The sequence below is a fragment of the Meles meles genome, chromosome 10, assembly GCF_922984935.1.
Source record: "Meles meles chromosome 10, mMelMel3.1 paternal haplotype, whole genome shotgun sequence".
In the NCBI taxonomy this organism is placed as follows: domain Eukaryota; kingdom Metazoa; phylum Chordata; class Mammalia; order Carnivora; family Mustelidae; genus Meles; species Meles meles.
Genome location: NC_060075.1, coordinates 84132011 through 84150599, shown reverse-complemented (window position 1 = coordinate 84150599; position 18589 = coordinate 84132011). Strand labels below are relative to the sequence as shown.

The 18589-nt window shown below is 37.3% G+C and overlaps 1 protein-coding gene across 1 annotated transcript in view; it reads left to right on the top strand.

Annotated features, from left to right (window-relative positions):
* The window catches only part of GNAI1 (G protein subunit alpha i1), an 86606-nt gene extending 68392 nt beyond the window's left edge, over window positions 1-18214 (top strand). Inside the window, exons 6-9 of the mRNA XM_046020959.1 lie at window positions 2649-2777; window positions 8594-8723; window positions 9822-9975; window positions 16131-18214. Coding sequence (XP_045876915.1) covers window positions 2649-2777; window positions 8594-8723; window positions 9822-9975; window positions 16131-16321 — 604 coding nt within the window. The 3' untranslated portion in view covers window positions 16322-18214. The remainder of the gene's footprint in view (window positions 1-2648; window positions 2778-8593; window positions 8724-9821; window positions 9976-16130) is intronic.
* The last annotated feature ends 375 nt before the right edge of the window (window positions 18215-18589 follow it).

The following is an 18589-nucleotide window of genomic DNA, read 5'->3' as shown; positions in this document are numbered from 1 at the left end:
GGTTCTTGCTGGTGATCACGCAGCTGCAGGTCACTGTGTACACAGCGGAGTGCTCGGTACATGTTCCGTGAGTGATTCCATGCAAAGGAGTAAGTAATACGCCTTAGTGTGTAACCCATACCAATTTTTATTTTGCTCTGTTTCCTAATCTGTATGTTTAGTGCTTTACAACGTGTAAACCACATACATTTTTTCGTAGGTATTTTATACATGTGGATGTAATGTGTTACCTAGCATGTAGCTCCCCTCTCCAACCGGTATCATCGTTTCTTAGGCTGTGTATCCTGTGACTCACAGACTATGTCTTTGCCTCCCTGTTTTATATACTTACAATACAAAATATTTCTTTTAGAGCACTCATATTTGTACATTTTGAGGTAACGTGAGTTGTATTTGTATTGAAAGGATTGTTTTCTCTCTCTGACACTACACTGTAAATTCAGTCAGGTCTGTTCTCACCCTCTGTTCTTTCTCTTTTGCCTGGCACAGAGTTGTCATTTGCTGTGCCCTTGTTTAATGATGAATGAATGAATACACTATACAGAGGCTAGCAGAGAAATTAGAAGAAAATTATTTACAGCAAGAACACAGCTCTTAGACCACATTATTTGCTTTGGCACCACCAGCACCTGCAGAAAGATCTAAATGGGAATCACTGTTAGTTGAGAAGATTGCTCGAGCTGAGCCCAGCAAGGGGAGCTTTTTCAGTAAATAAGGGGTGCTTCTCAGGAATAATCGACTGACGTCAGTTTCCCCATATGGTGGGACTTCCTGGACCACTGCAGGCTAATGACCAAGACTTGTTTCCTGTGCTCACATGTGTGGGTGTACACTGAGATAAAAAAGTCATTTGGACTCCCCAATATTTCATCAGTAGTAGTTCTGACCTTAAGACAGCAATAATGGAGCCATTTTTCAAGAATGAAGGAAGCCATGGAAATACTTTTTTTCCATAGTGGTCACAGTACATTTTGATTTCTGAGTTTTTTGACTAGAGATAGGGGGATGCTGCCAAGTTGCAATTTAGGACTATCTAGCCACCTATTTGCTTTAAATTTATGATCATTTAAAACAATTGGAGTTTTTTCACGATGACTGTTTTTCTTATCTTGTTGAAATATAACGTGCATTGTTTTTCGAGACTATTAGAACTATAGCAGTTTTAAGCAAAGAAATGCATCTTGAGTAATCAAAGCACATTTTAGAGTAACACACTGCTTCAGAGGGACAATTAGTAAAATCTTGCCATGACCTGTTTAGTTGTTTATTAAATTAGATTGTCTTACGATAATGTATAACATTATAGATGTGTAGTTAAAAACACCCACTAAAGTACTGGGGGAGTATCAGCAGTGCAATAATAAGATAATATTATTTCTCAGTTCAATAAATACAATATGGATAACTCAAGCTATCTTCTACAAATCCTAGTATCAGTATCACGTACTTAGACTTAACTATCTAAAACACTTTTGATTCCTGATTCAGTGTTTGGATAGCTTTTCAGCTCCATCTCTAGGAATCAAATATTTATTGAGCTCCTTTTGTTTGCAAGACCTGTTCTAAATGGCAGAGTTCTAAATGGAAGAGTTTCAGAGGATAATAGCAATTAAAGTTGTAGTCGTTGGTGCCTCACTGTAATAGATATATTTCTGATTTCTCTTTGACCACTCCACTCTAGTATCAGAAAACACTGTAGGGATGCCCCCCACGCTCAGCTGACCTTAGGATCAATTCCAGACTTCTCCTTTGAGTTTATGCACAACCTCCTAGGGGCCTTACTTTCTGCAAAACAAGGTGACTATTCCTGCCTCCATACTATTTGACTACTTCCTCTGATGTGGGATGGCATTGTTTTTCCCATCCCATCATTCAGATTTCTTTTTATAACCCTCACCGTCTATGAGTGCTGCTTTAACCACTCAGGTTCATATTAATCTCTCCATATCTGGACTTTGGTAATAACATTATTTACCATATAAAATGACACCACGACATTTTAGTAGCCCAACACGTTTGGCACTGTTGGCAGAGAGTATTGAATGGGTGGGTAACTAAGATCAGTGGGAAGTAAAATGTGAATATTGATTCAGGGAGCCAGGAAGATGCAGAGTAAAAGAGCATGTGCAGTTGTATTCCTGTGTGTAACCTAAAGCTGGTTAAAAAGGAGCGTATTAAATGTAGCCTTTGGCTAGAGGTCTATTCATTACTTTCTCAAAAACTTAAAACTTTCTAAATCCTCAGCAAGACACAAGTCTGGAAAATAAACACAGTGCTACCTTCAAGTATGATTAAAGAATTTTAAAGAAACAAACTCCTAGTGTACAGTTGGTTGTATCTGGTTTTTAAGAAGTTAACTATTCTGTTTCCAACAAGGACAATTACTAATTCATGTCCTGGGGAAGCAAAGTACACAATACCTAGAAAATGTTAAAAGAGCTTTATGGCTGGAGAAGTATAAAAATTTTCATTTCAATGGGAATTGCGTAACATATAAACTTAAATTGGTTGTATTATATCATTACACAGAAACGTAAAATGTCCAATAATTTAGAATCCTGCATGAATCAAAATGTTTTACTCCTTGGTGTAGATGATCTTTAATGGCTGTATTAACTATTAGCATATTGTTTTGTTTATTTCCTCAGCTATTTGAATGACTTGGACAGAATAGCACAACCAAATTATATCCCAACTCAGCAGGATGTTCTCAGAACCAGAGTGAAAACGACAGGAATTGTTGAAACCCATTTTACTTTCAAAGATCTTCATTTTAAGTGAGTAGCTTCAAAGCATATCATTTAACAAATGTAGGTATCAAACACTTTGTTTAGTAAAGAAATGTGGTAGAATTAATAAAAGGTTTTAAAAACGGAGCTAGAAATAAACAAAACACTCTTCTTAGGTGATGGGACAAAATATTTTGAGTGAAAGGGGACAAGAAACATTATTAGGAATATTTATATATTTAAGAAAAAATGGCCATGCAGATCTCTTGTCTATATTTTTCAGAGAGATTTAAATAAAAATAGTTTGGGGCTTTTATTTCTAAATGGAAAATAATTGTTCTGATATTGTATATTTGGAGAAAGTACTGCTATATGTTCTTAGGTTAAAAAAAGAATTTTACTGATTATCTGCTTATTTATGGAAATACTAAAAATCAAGAGTACCTTAAAATTTTTCATGAAAATTTTATTCATGCAAACATGTTTGCACTTTTTCATGATGAAAAAAGTCATTAAATTTGGAGTGTGTACCAAATATTAAATTACTGAGGTTTGAGCAGAGAAGCACTGAATTGTAACCTTTTGAAACACAAGGGATCGTGGAGCTCGTTTTGTCCAATACACTCATTTCGTAATGAACTGGACTCAGGGAAGTTCAGTGAAATACTAATTTACAGACCTATGTTCCTCTTTTTTTTAAAGTATGAAAAAAATCTGTTGGAATTTGCTTCAGTTTAATGCTTTGAAACAGTTACAATAGGCAGAACTTCTGAAAGCATTTAAAGATTTCTAGTCAAAGATTAAAAATATTCATAAAGAAGCTCACTGTTACAAGTTGTGGAAGTACAGTTACATATATGCAACTGTACTTCCGATTCCTTCCATGAGTATTTACTTCTTTAGAGAGAGCAAGCACACGCACGTGAGCATGGGTGCGAATGACAGGGTGGGAGAGGGAGAGAGAAAATACTAGTAGGGCTTGATCTCACAACCCTGAAATAATAACCTGATCTGAAATCAAGACTGGGCCACCCAGGCACCCCCCTTCCCCCTTAAGTATCTTAAGTACATTTGTTACTATCATTTGTCACTAATTTATCCCACATTCATTCGTTCATGTAATTGAATTTTTCAGAAAACTGAAATTGAATTTTAATTTTCCATGGCAGCTTCCCTCCCAAAAACCCCAAACACTGCGTTGCTTTTTAAAAAACAGAATTATAGATTATAACTAGTTTATCTGACCATGTAATTTTGTACTTTAATACATGGTCAAGTTTTTCATCTGCTTTAAATTCTTCCCTGTTTTCACCAGTTTTTAAGCTGTCAGTGGACATTTTTTGGCTGCTAGCAATAGCTCTTACCAAAATCATTTACTGTCTTTTAATCTGTTTACTGTTTCTAGGATATTAAATGACCAAAGCTGGGAATAGTAAAACATTAATATTTAAATAGTCTGGTATTTAGATGGCATAGATCTGGGAACTATTGTCATATTTATCTTAAAGTTACAAAATAATTTTAAGGAAACTCACTGTCGAAATGAGGCTTCAGAGTTTTCTTGGGTTTTTTTTTTTTTTAACTTTGATTGATATGTACATATATTTTTCCTTTTTTGCTTTATTTTAAATGCCTTATTTTAAAAAAGCAAATGTTGACTGTTACGTTCAAGTAATGACTGTGCTCTAACAAATGGAGTTGGGGGTTAACAAATGCAAATTCTTGAGTCAGGTTACCCTAGTAGGTAAAGTGGCCATTTGGTTAAGGTTCTTGGCACAGAGCATTGCCATTTTGCCCGTTGTCAGAGGTGTAAACAAAGATGAGGTTATTGCCTCAGTGGGAAATGAAGAGCTCTGTCGGTGGGGGAAATGTGCAGTCAGTCACTTGAGGCAGTCTGTACAAAATTCACTTTCAGTCTTGGTTTGCTTCACCTCAAACATTCACCTGCCAGACCATACTCTTTGCTTCCAGCCTCAGTTTCTCAAGTTGTCATTTCGTCATTACAGAAGGGCTGGGATTCAGTACAGCCGGCTCTCAGCATGCTGCTCCCCGGAAGTCCATTCATCTCTAGTCTCCTTGGGTGAGGTAGAATTTCATAGGACATGTTAGGTACTGTTTCCACTTGCTGCCTTAAACATAGGTTTGTCAGGAACTTGAGGTAAACTTTATCTTAGTTTGGATTTGAATTCTGTTAAATTGCAATCACTGCTAACATATGGTTCTAACTTGGCTTTTTATATGTTAAATGAGCCTCAGAAGAATGAGGGCAGAAATATACTTAGAATAAGTCTACTGGGAACTCGAGTGTGTTCTAGTATTGTAATTCATTGTTTTAACAGCTGATGTAAAATTTCAGCTTCACTTAGTTTTGGTATGATTGGAATTAAATTCAAAATGAGGCAATCAAGCATTATAATTTAAGAATCTATATTATCACTTTTGTGACTAGACATTTGTAGAAAGTATCTACATGGATTATTTTGCTTTAAGGAATCAACAGTTTTACTCTAATAATTTTGCCAAATACAAAATTAGAGTATCCCTTCTATTATAAAATTATAAGACAAATGTGTCTTCCTTTTCTGTAGTACTATAAATGTGAATGGGTTTTGGAGTATGTTATAAGGCTGATGGGCCTGTATGGTCAGCTAGCTTTGTACCAGTCAGTCTGGGTCCCAGAATTGTTAGGTCACAGTCTGAAGAAAGTCAGAACATTTCAGAATCTTCAGTATCTCCCTGCACCTTTTCCCTCTCCCCCTAAAAAAAGAAACCTAAGAAAACTTAAATTCATTCTGCTATTTGATGCTAGAAAAAAGTCTGATCTCTTCATGTGAAGCAGAATGTATTATAATTTTCTTCTATTTTTGGTTAATTAAAAAAATAGTTCAGAATTTAAAGATAATTCTTATGTATGTGTGAAAAAGAAATAATGCCTTAGGCACAATCATTTGTAGCATCAGATTTTAGTCTTTTGCTCCTTGGCTAAGGAATTAGACCAGTGATTCAAAAGTATGGTTCCCAGATCAGCAGCATCAACCTTATCCATCAGGTGATTCTATTTTATACTAGCGTTTGAGAAGTACTGGTTTAGATGAAAGGTTCTTTGTTTCTAAATTAGAGAGATTTTTTTGTGTAGTTAAATTACTTGATTTCATCAAGTTAATGCTCTTACCTGTGACATTTCCACAGTATAGCTGGACGACCTAGATCTTGAGTTTTGTAAAGCTCGTCTGTTATTGCTTGAAGGTATTTAAAAATATTCTATAGATAGAGTTCATTCGTTCATTCAACAAATATTGATGAAGTACAACAGTTTTTGTCTCTATATTGTTGGGAAGCAGGAGGCGGGGGGAGATAAAATAAATATAATTATCAGGAGGTAATTGCTATAGTGAAAAACACAGCAGCCCTAGGAAATGAATATATCCCCCTCCACCTTGCTTTAACAAATTTCCACAAGGTAGATGGCATAAAACAAATTTATTTTTTCATAGTTCGGGAGCCTAGAACTTTGAAAGCAACATGTCAGCAGGACTGTTCTCCTTCTGAAGGCTCTAGGGAAGAATCCTCTCTTGCTTCCTCCTGCTTCTGGCAGTGGCTGGAAATCCTTGGTGTTCTTGTGTCACCGGCCTGCTCTGGTTCCTCTTGGTTTAATGGCTCCTTCCTCAGTTTCTCCCTCGTTCCTCTTATATTTTACCATAGCAACAAGGAGAGAAGCAAAACCATACCCTGCACACTTTGCTTGGAAATTTCCTCAACTAATATTCCAGTTCATCCCCTAACACCCAGCACTAGAGCACAGTCTAGTGAAGATTTTGTGACTTTGCAACAGTGATTACCTTTTCTCCAGTGTGTTCCTTTTGAGAACTCGTCAGAAACATCTTGAATATTCACATATATCCCCTGAGATAGGAATATCTCCAAAATTAATACCATCTATGTCTGTTTCTAACTGACCATCTTTTCAGAGCGATCTGGGCTTTTTCTGTTGAATAAGTCAAGATTCTTCTAGCCTCTACTTCTTACTCAGTTCTACAGTCACTTCACCTTTTTAGGTATTTGTGACAACAGCACCCCATGGTGTTTGCTAAAATTTGTATCCATCAGGCTTGTCCCTTCCAAGGAATTGACTTCTAGGACCATGGAGGCTGGCAGGTGCATGCTTGGACAGGAACTGATGCTGCAGTCTTGAGGTAGAATGTTTCCTTCTGCGAGACCCGTTTTTGTTCTTAAGGCCTCCCAGCTGTTTGGATGAAGTCTGCCCACATCAGCCGGGATATGTCTTCTTTACTGAAAAACAACCGATTAGAGATGTGAACTACAGCGATACAGTACCCTCACAGCAGCACCTACGTTAGTGTCTGACTAGCTTCATGGCCACATTGACACATTAAACTCACCACCACAGAAGGATATTGTGGGATGGGATGGGTTTGGTTTGGTTATTATTTCATATTGAGTGATCAGGATATATGTGCCATTTGATCAAAGGAGTTATTGAATAGTCTTTTCAGTAAGCTTATTTTCAATTCATGTTCTTGGCAGCTTAACAAATGGGTAATCATTTTAAGTTCTTTTATTTTGTTCTTACTTGATCTTTATTACCAGCTCTCTTTTTTGTGTCCTACCCATATTAATTCATTGTGTGGTAGAATCATTTTGTGATATTGCACACTTAATGAACAATTCACTAGCTAACCCTGTGGAATGAAGGACACTTAACAATATTAGTTGATGTACTCAGATTTGGTTTATAGGCCAGTACTACTCTGCAGGGAAATTCTTTTTGCCTGAGAATTAAATAGGGACTGTTTTAATTAGTGCACCATCGAGATAAATGGACCCTTTTAGAATGTACCAGTTTGCATTGTGTTTCCATTATATAAGTGGTTATTTCTAGGTTGTATAACAATATGTGAATTTCAACTTTTGCTTAACTTAATATACTTTTATAAAGATGAAAAGATCATTGTCTTTATACGGTTTGTGTTACTACCCTGCACTAAGCTACATTAGTCTACTATGGCATATATATATTTTTTAATTTCTTTTTCATTTATTTATTTGACAGAGAGAGAGATCACAAGTAGGCAGAGAGGCAGGTAGAGAGAGATAAGGAAGCAGGCTCCCTGCTGAGCAGAGAGCCCGATGTGGGGCTTGATCCCAGGACCCTGGGATCAGGGCCTGAGCCGAAGGCAGAGGCTATAACCCACTGAGCTACCCCGGTGCCCCTACTATGGTATATTATATAACTTTTTTTAACTCTAAATTTTAAGACAGTTAGTAGTCTTAACCCATTGATCTATTTCATCTCTTATTTTTGTTTCTATACCATGGTTTTACTTGTTATAAATACCACCTGCTTGCTCAACTTTTTCTTACGGAACAAGGTTTCTTCTCCATGTCAGAGTCCTACTTGTTGCCTCTGAGAGCAAGGAAGCATTTTGTAGTGGGAAGAGGGGACCGTGTCCTCTCGCTCTGATGTTCTGTGACTTTGTCAAATTGAATATACCCTATTATCTCCACATTGCCGGCTGCTTCCTGTGACTTCTCAGTGTTTACTCATAGTGCAGTCCACTCATTCGTTTCTGCTTTAATGTTCCGATCTAAGTGTTCTCATATGTTAATGAATGTGTTGTTTTTTTGAGGGTATTTTGGGCTTTGTTTTCAATCAACACTTTTTAAAAACCAGACTTTTTTCCCTTTTTGAAAACCAGTTTGTGACATCATTTTCCTCCTGTAATGTTCTCCTTTCTTTCCATCCCACATCCCCCTGCAATTTGGAGCTTTTCTGATGACGTTTTAGAACCCCCCAGAGCTTTTGGACATTTAATATGATGTCCAATGCATTGCTTCTCTTCCAGAATGTTTGATGTGGGAGGACAGAGATCTGAGCGGAAGAAATGGATCCATTGCTTTGAAGGAGTGACCGCCATCATCTTCTGTGTGGCGCTGAGTGACTATGACCTGGTTCTAGCTGAAGATGAAGAAATGGCAAGTAGAGCTACTGTTGAATATTAAGTGTGAAATATGAAGGGCTGGAGATGTTGCCAAGAATTTTTTCTGGGAAAAATTCTTGAGTAATTCTTGCTAGTGCATGAATTATTTGAAAGTTCAGGCTTTTTGTTTTGTTTTGTTTTTTTCCTCTAGCTCTTCTGTTTTTGTAATAAAAGGGAAGTGCACTCACTCAAGCACAGATAGACCCCAAAAGAAGGAAAGACTGATAGTTAATCTCACTTCAACCCTATATGCTTAACCTGCATTTCCTGTATCTGGTTCTCTACATAGTGTCTGAAAGTAAAGTTAGTTCCCATAATAGTCCAAGGCTCATTTTTCTTAAATGTTACTTCTGTCAGCTCTGTTATCTTTGGTCCAGGTTATACTTTGCTATTGACATGTGATTTTCAGATGTGTTCCAACATACCATTAATCTAGAGGAAGTATTTTTAAATAGAAATTTAAAATTCTGTCATTTTAAATTAATGTTAGTACAGACCGGCGGGTGTGGGAAAGAGCTCAAAATGTTACTTCTGTGTTTTTAAAATCAGGCACATACAATTACAGGGCAGTAGGTACACGATCCCATCAAGCATCCATTTCTCTCAATTTGGCACTATAAAATGTATCCATGCCCTTTTAGAAACCACAGACACTAGAAGGGCAGGAAACAGGGTTGGAGGTTTCCTTCCCTAATATATCATTATCTTTAGAGTATTGGGCTAATTGTGTCTCAGCTTGCTCAGTTTAATTTATTAATCTTTACAAAACCTCTCCTTGTCTTTTAATGGAAACTTGATTCCCCCTGTAGCAGCGAGGTCTCTCCTCAGATGTTAGCACTCGGCTGCTGTCCTGAAGTCGGGGGGTCCCCAGGCCCAGTGACCCATGGTGGACACTCCATGAGCACTGGCTGAGTGCAAAAAACATTCACTTCACCTATAATCAAGTGTCCTTGTCCCTAAATGGCAGGAATGTATTTTTGTGATACACGGGGTTTCAGCTGACTAAGTTCTATTTTATTTTAGTGCTTTTTAAAAAAGTAGTGCTTCTCAAAATCCTTGCCCTCATGACAGATAGTCTTCTTTTCTGTTACAGAATCGAATGCATGAAAGCATGAAGTTGTTCGACAGCATATGTAACAACAAATGGTTCACAGATACATCTATTATACTTTTTCTAAACAAGAAGGATCTCTTTGAAGAAAAAATCAAAAAGAGCCCTCTCACTATTTGCTATCCAGAATATGCAGGTACGCCGCTCTCTGTGGATAACTTGTCAACTCATGGATCGCTAGGGAAAGTCCCCCTAATGCAAAATTTCAGTTATAGATCTGAGTCTTTGCCTTTGTAATTCTTACCTTTAAGGGAGATTATTAAACTACGCTCAAGGACAGATAGTTTCTTGAGGTGTAGCTAAGATGATTAAAAATAGCTACTGATTGAAATAGTCGTATGGAAAAGCTGTTAAGATCATTTTCTGTGATGACTCCTAAGTCGTCTTAAACTTAAAATATTGATTTTTTTATCCAGTGACCAGATCTCTTGTCAGATATGTGTGACGCACCATAGGACAGGTCTGTGCACACAGCCTAATCTCAAACACGGATATACCCCTCAAGCAGTGCAGCATATTACTACAAAGGAACATGAGCGGTAATTGTAGGGGGTACCTGAGGAAGGAATCCGTGAAATTACTTAACTTTTCAGGGGAGTCAGGCAAAGGCTCACAAGAAATCCTAGCACTGGTAATGAGACCGTTAATGGTCCTGTCACTTCCCTGCTGCAGGAAATGGTTCGCACTTGGAAAAAGAGACCCGAGGGACAGTCCTGGCCTTCCATGATTAGCTCTTTGATCTTGAACAAGGCCATTAATTTACCTGGGTCTCAGTACTCCGTTTGTGAAATCAGAAGTTGAGTTAAAACTTGGTTTTAGTTGTGTTTCTTGGAACCTCTTGGGCTGCTTTTGGCAAGTGCGTCCCAGAAATGGAGACATTGCTCTCTGCCACCCAGACATGCACACAGCATCTCTCTTATTAAAGTCGAGTGACTTTGTTGTTCATCTGGTTCACATTTTGGGTTTCTGAATAAGATTTTTAATGAGGAGAACTCTCTGCCTCAGAAAGAGTTTGGCTACCACTGGTTTATAGGGTTTGGTTCATTTAGCTAATTGATACAAGTTATTCACCCTCACTCCATCCTTTCTTTTAAGACTTTTTTTTTTTTTGGATTTTATATATTTATTTACTTACTTTTGCTAGAGACAGAGGGGGAGAGAGAGAGTGTATGAGCCAAGGAAGGAGCAGCGGGAGAAGCCCATTCCCTGCTGAGCAGGGAACCTGACCTGAGCCACCTTTTTTTTTTTTTTTTAAGTCTCAAGAACTTGTTTCATTATAAACACAATTTCAGTCTTATAGGGAGTATATTGTACAATGAATATTTACTGCCTTGTCACAGACGCTAATAAAACAGCTCTGTGATGGCAGTGCCCTCACATCCCTCTCCTGCAGGTGAGAACACTTGAGCTCAGTAACGTCCAGACGCACGTCTGGGGCACCCAGACCCTTAACAACCAGACCCCCACAATTAAATCCGCGCTAGAACCAAAGGGGAAGGTTCTTTGACAAATAAGATCACACTATTCATTATTACAGGGGTTTTTTGATGTGTACTCCAGGGTCATACTTCATAATTATTTCACGTAGTTTCTTACTTTTAAACGTTTATTTTCTTTTTGAAAGTCGTCGTATCCAGTCACCTTGTTCAGAAACATTGTAGTGCTTATTAGGAATAAAATTATACTTCTGTCTCCAAATTTGAAGTTAGCCAGAACCAGGGTGCCTGAGTTTTGCCTATACTTTCATCTTCCAATTAATTTTCATCATTTACTATGATCAAGTAGCCATTCTGTGCTAATACTACCAGAGTGCCCACATGAATCCATAAATACCACATACCCATAGGGATTTCAGAGCCGCCAAGAGTATTTCTCATGTTGTCACATAATTTCCTCACGTGCCCAGGGTTAGGGCCTGCAGTGAGGACTTTACCTAATAATCCTGAGTTGATTCTGCTGCTGCTTACTGCAGCCTCCACTGTTGAATTCCCACGACTATTGACTTTCCACGGAAGAAGCCTGTAGGGCCTCTAAACTGTGCAGTCGGTTTCTCTCTACCACTGCCTGCTCCGCTTTCCCCCTCTTCTGCTTAAATATCCATATGTTGGCATTTCACTGCATTCCATCTGCAACCTGTGATCTTTGAGCGCACTCTCCTTTCATAGTCTTGTTTCTTCTCATCATGCTAAATTCCAAGGTCGATTCTCATTTCTCTCTAGAGCCTCAGGCTTCCATTTCCAGCTGCTTGTTGAACATGTACATGCTTTTTAGCCCCTGAAACTCAAACTGAACTCATGGGATTTGTTTTCTCAGATCTCTTCTATCTCCCTTGCAGTGCTTCAGGTCTCCGTTCGTGACCCAGGTTATCACCTATCCCTGCCTTTATACATGACGGTTCTAGCGCATGGAGAAGAGTTCTGTCACCCTCCCACCACATCCTTGCCAATCTTAATTAAAATCCGATGAGAAATGTGCTCATGAGTTTATTCATATATCTTGTAGCTCTTGGCATGGAGCAGTCTAGCTACCCATAATATATACAGCAAGTTGAGCTATGCACTCAGTGCAAGCTGTTTTCCCAAAGCATATTTTTAATTGACAGGTTGCATTAACTTCTATCCATAAGACACAGTTTATTGCTTTAGGAATTCAAATATCAACCTTATTGTGATTTAATAAACTAAATTTTGATTTGTAAAGTATATGGTGGTCTGCTAGCAGCCTGAGTTACATTAAAACATAAACTTACTTTGACAAGCTAGAAAAAGTATAAAAATTCCTAGAAACATACAACCTACCAGGACTGAGTCATGAAGAAATAGAAAATCTGTTCAGGCCAGTTACTTCATAATCATAATCTCCCAATAAGTAAGTCCATTACCAAATGGCTTTACTGGTGTATCCTAGCACCATTTACAGAAGAATACATACTAGTCCTTCTAAAACTCTTGCAAGAAAATGGAAGAGAAGGGAATACTTCCAAACTCATTTTATGAGGACAGCATAACCCCAATACCAAAACCAGACAAGGATGACATAAGAAAATTATAGGCCAATATCCCTAATGAACATGAACGCAGAAATCCTCAACGAAGTATTAGCAAACAGAATTCAGCAATCTGTTCAAAGGCTCATACACCATGATGTAGTGGGGTTTATTCCAGGGACACAAGAGTAGTTTAACATTTGCAAATCAACATGATATACCACCTTAAAATTAAAAAGTCTTACCTCAAATGCAGAAAAACCCTTTGACAAAATTCAGCATTCACTTACGATAAAAGCTCAGCAAAGTGGGTGCAGAGGGGATGTACCTCAGCATATAAAGGCTATACATTATAAGCCCGCAGTTAATATCATACTTCAACAGTGAAAAACTGCAATCCACTAAGATCAGGAACAAAACAAGGAATCCCTGTCTTGCCACTTTTATTCAACATAGTATTAGAGGTGCTACCCAGAGCAGTTTGACAAGAAATAAAAGGCATCCATACTGGAAAGGAAAAAGGAATACCATCACTGTTTACACATGACAGATATAAATAAAACTCTAAAGACTTTACCAAACACCTATTAAACTAATCAATGAATTCAGTCAAACTGCAGGGTACACGGTATATACACAGAAATATTTTGCATTTCCATACACTAGTAATAAAGTATCAGAAAGAAAATACTATTTACAACCGCATTAATACCGAGGAATAAATTTGAGGAATAAATAAATATAAATAAATACCTAGGAATAAATAAATATCTCTACACTGAAAGCTACAAGACATTGGTAAGAGATAGTAGAACAAGACCTACATAAATGGAAAGATAGTCCATGTTCATGGAAAAATCCCGTTAAAATACCTATATGACGCAGAGCAATCTGTGAGTACAATGCAGTCTCTATCAAAATTCCGATGGCATTTTGTTTTCCCACAGAAATAGTATAAACAGTCATAAAATTTGTGTGGAACCCCAAAAGAACCCAAATAGCCAAAGCAATCTTAAGAACAGAGCCAGAGTCAGCATGTTCCCTGATTTTCAACTATATTATAAAGCCGTAGTAATCAACATAATATGACATTGGCATAAAAATAGACACACATGTCTGAGGAACAGAATAGAGACTCTAGAAGAAAACCCACACACATACGATAAAAAAAATTTACAACATAGGAGCCAAGAACACACAATGAGGAAAAGGCAGTTTCTTAAAAAAATCGTGCTGGGAAAACTGGACCACTGTATTATGCCATACACAAAAATGAACTTAAAATGGATCAAAGACTTAAAATTAAGACTCCAAACCATAAAACTCCTGGAAGAAAACAAGCATTGGCTCTGTGACATTGGTCTTGGTGATGCTTTTTTGGATCTAACATCAAAATTAAAGACAACAAAAGCAAAAAATATACAAGTAGGACCACATCAAACTGTAGAGCTTTTACACAGCAAAGAAAACCATCAACAAAATGAAAAGGCAACCTATGGAGTGGGAGAAGATATTTGCAAATCATGTATCTGATAAGGATTAATACTGAAAACCTATCAAGAAATTCAGCTCAATAGTAAAACACTAAAAAATGGCTAGAGGCCTTGAATAGACATTTTTTCAAAGAAGACATACAGACGGCCGGCAGGTCCATGAAGAGGGGCTTAAAAGACTAATCATCAGGGAAATGCAAATCAAAACCACAGTGAGCTATCACTTTACCTGTTAGAACAGGTAATATCAAAGAAACAAGTGTGGTGAGGATGTAGAGAAAAGGAAACCCTCTTGCACGGTTGGTGAGAATGTAAATTGGTACAGTCGCTATGGTAAACAGTATAGAGAGTCCCACAAAAAATAAAAATTGAGATACGATCCGGCAATTCCACTGCTGGGAATATTTCCAAAGATTCTGAAAACACTTGCACCCCACATCTGTTGCAGCATTCTTTACAAAAGCCAAGATATGGAAAGCGGAGGGAAAGCACTTAGTATCACAGGTGGGAGTTGGTGTATAGGGTCCTGCCTGACATGTCGTGAGCCACAGATGTGGGAGAGAGGATCTCAGAATAGCTTTACCAAGCAGGCTGGGTAACAGGACCTTGAAGCCAAGCAAGTAATTTCGTTATTACTGCAAAAGAGAATTTTTTTTTCAGAAGGAACATTTTTGAGGTATTGTATATGTACATATATAAAATATATGCATACGTGCACACTTAGCATAAATGTGAAGCTCACTGAATTTTAAAAAATGAAAATACAGATATATTCACCATTCAGATCAAGAAACTGAATATTACCAGGTCCCCAGAAACCCCGTCATGCTCCTGCCAGTCTTAAGCAATCACAACCCCCACCCTCCATACACACACACGTAATTATGACTTTAATCCTTTTTTATCAATTTTGATTGTTTTCCATCTTTTTCCAAACATCAGTTGAATCATACAGTTATATACTCTCTGTGTCTGGCTTTACTTGTTCCGCAGTGTGGTTCTGGACCTCCTTCATGCTGTGCATAGCAATAGTACTTGGATTCTCATTACTGTCTGGAAGCTCATTGTGCAACTACACAAGCTTTATTTGCCAGTCTACTGCTAATGAACTTGGGGGTTGTTTCCTAACCTTGAAGTTGGTTCTGCCATGAATAGTCTTTTACAGGTCTTCTGATGAACATTTGTCTGTGGCTCTGTCAAGGGCACACTGAGACCCTATGGCTGCCTCGTGGAGTATGCGTGTGATTGTCTTTAGATACAGGCCACTTCCGCAATGCTTGTACTCAGAAGTCTTTAAGCTCATGGCCATAAGCCACATTGTAGACCCATGTACAATTTTTGAATAAAGAAAAATGGGAAAAGCTAACTGATACGTATAGAGAAAAGGGAAGAAAAAGTACTGATCAGCATTCAGCCAACATTCCTTGATCAACCACTAGGTTAGAAAGCAAATGGCATGCCACCCTCAGGGAGAGTTGGTTCGATATTGGGATGGAGCTTATAAGGGAGAAGAAAGGGAGATCTGGTGCTTGAATCTGGCAGGGACAAAGACCCTGGGGAGCATGGAATACCATGCTTTTGATTGTAGCGTTTCTTTGAAAGGCTGACTGACAGTCATGAAAAAGTAATTAACATTGGGTATTTTTCATTTAGAAGAAATCATTTCTCTCCTCCCAAAAGGAAAAATACAGGGACAGAATCCACATATTTTGTATGTATGAAACAGACTTCAGTACTTGCAGGTCCATTTTGCTAAACTGTGCACTCATTTTAACTTTTCGCCTTGTGTTTTTCTTGCCTTTCCCATCTCAGGCTCAAACACATATGAAGAGGCAGCCGCATATATTCAGTGTCAGTTTGAAGACCTCAATAAAAGAAAGGACACAAAGGAGATATACACCCACTTCACATGTGCCACAGATACTAAGAATGTGCAGTTTGTTTTTGATGCTGTAACAGATGTCATCATAAAAAATAATCTAAAAGATTGTGGTCTCTTCTAAGTTTTGCAGTTAATGGGGAAAAATGCATTTTCAAACCAAATGAGTGCTTATATGGGGATCTCTCTAAACTAGAGTCTTGCAGCAACACAGGAATGTAGTATACGGCAAATGGATCTGGGACCTGACCAAAGTTGTTCTGTTGTGTCTTTTTTTTTAACTGAAAAGGAGCAGAAGGACCTTTCTTAAATGTGAGAAGTGGTCCTGCAGTGTGAAACTAAGGGCAGTGTTAACGCTCGGCTCTAGTGTATTGATGATTTCTGCGTAAGTGTAAATATGCAAATGTATGTATACATGTATTTATACCTTTAGTTTTCCACACTACTTTTAGGCTTTAAGAGTGGCAACTTAAGATTCTAGCGTGATGGCTTTGGTAATATCAGAAATATTAGGTACTTTGTACTGAGTGACAGACTATTACTTTGTTTGCCAGTTTTAAACAGCTTTATTTATGTTCATGTCCTGTAAATTTTTAAGTACAGTAATTAAAAATAGGAAACATTGTAGTCCTTATCTTGATTTTATGTATACTTATAATTCTAAAGTTATTTGTACAAACATTGCACAGACTATTTTAATAACATGATTTGTTCTTCAAATTCAATGTGTTTTACTGAAATGTTCTTCAGAGGATGAATATACCTGCCTTTGGATCAGTTATGTAAACATTGTATGCATTTTAATTTTTCTTTTAAGAGTGCATGCTGGTCTGATTCTACATTGAATTTGGTTTGAAAAATTAAAAATTTCAGATTTTTGAGGATATACTCTTAGACTTACTGTAAACACTTAATTTTTATTCAGTTGGTTTGTTTTCACTTTGAATTTTAATATTTGGATGGTATTCATGCATTTCCTTCAAGGTGATGCCAGATTGATTTTTATACACTTTAAATAACTACATTTTATTTATAACTAAGTTTAGGTGGATTATCGAGAGCATCTTGTGGGTAAAAAAATATGTCAGCATAATGAATTTTGAGACATTCATTTGTGTATTTCCTTTGGGAAATCCCTTGTACCTAGAACACATGATAGTTCCTTATTTGGAAGATAACAAGAAAGACCTTTGATTATTCTGCTGCTGATATAATGCAAGCTTTAAATTCATATGTATAACTAGTTTCAAATTTAATTACCACACTATACTAAAATTACTTTTTTCCCTTAGACTATTCAGATTTCCTCCACTTGCTTGAGTTAATCTTTTTAAATTATGCTATTATTTCTGAGACTGAAATGGGCAATTACACTTAGAAAATGAGTAGTAGTATTTAATAAAGTCAGTGACTGTATGTATCCTGAAATAAGTCTTAAATGTCAGCTCGATATTGAATTTTGATAGCCTTTTCTTTTGATTCTTCACAATGTGTCTCTGTGACCTCATTTCAACAACATGAACAGCATTCCCTACGCTCCTTCTGTTTTGTGTCCTCATCTTGAAGAAGTCCTTCAGTAAGCTCTGTGGATAAGTACTTTCTAAGTTGAGTTATGTGCTTTCATTTTGTTGGAGTATATTTCTTGACGTGTATGTGTATGTATGTGTGTGGGGAGGGGTAACCACAGACTACATTTTCACTTGTTCTATTTTGGGGATTCGTTTTTCTTCTTTGTAAAGAAATTTGAAGTTATCACACTTTTCTTAAATGTGTTAGTTTAGATTCTTTATGTGCCTTTCACAAAAGATATGTTCTCATTAATTTTACCAATGAAAGACCTGTAACATCCATATCGTGAAGCTATGTATGAGATTCACCTGTAGTAAGAATAAATTTGAATCATGAGAAATACTGTTTAAAAAGCCACAAAGAAGCACATCTTGGTGACCATCATTGGTGAATTCCTGAACTTTATTCTGTGTAATTGTGTTACTAATAAATCCTAATAAATTTAAATTTTTAAAAATTTTACAAACCTGTTGACTAAACACATGTTTTGCATGAGGATTTAAGTATCTCTCAGGAAGTCCATTACTCCAGTATCTTTGCTATCTTTCTGCAATTTCATCTACTCCAGAAGCTTGAGTAAATTTTCAGGCCCTAAGTTTTCCTCATGAGCTGTGGTGTCACATTTAGGACTGCCTGCTTGATATCCCCTTCTGAGAATGTACTGCCGGCTCCAAGTTCATAGGCACCAAACCATCTTCATCATCATTCTACCATTAAACTAGTTCTCACCTCCTGGTATACCATCATTTATTCAGTCCCTTGGTGGGGAACTTTTTAGCCCTCATCTCCATCTCTAATAAGCCACCATCTTGCCCACAAGTCT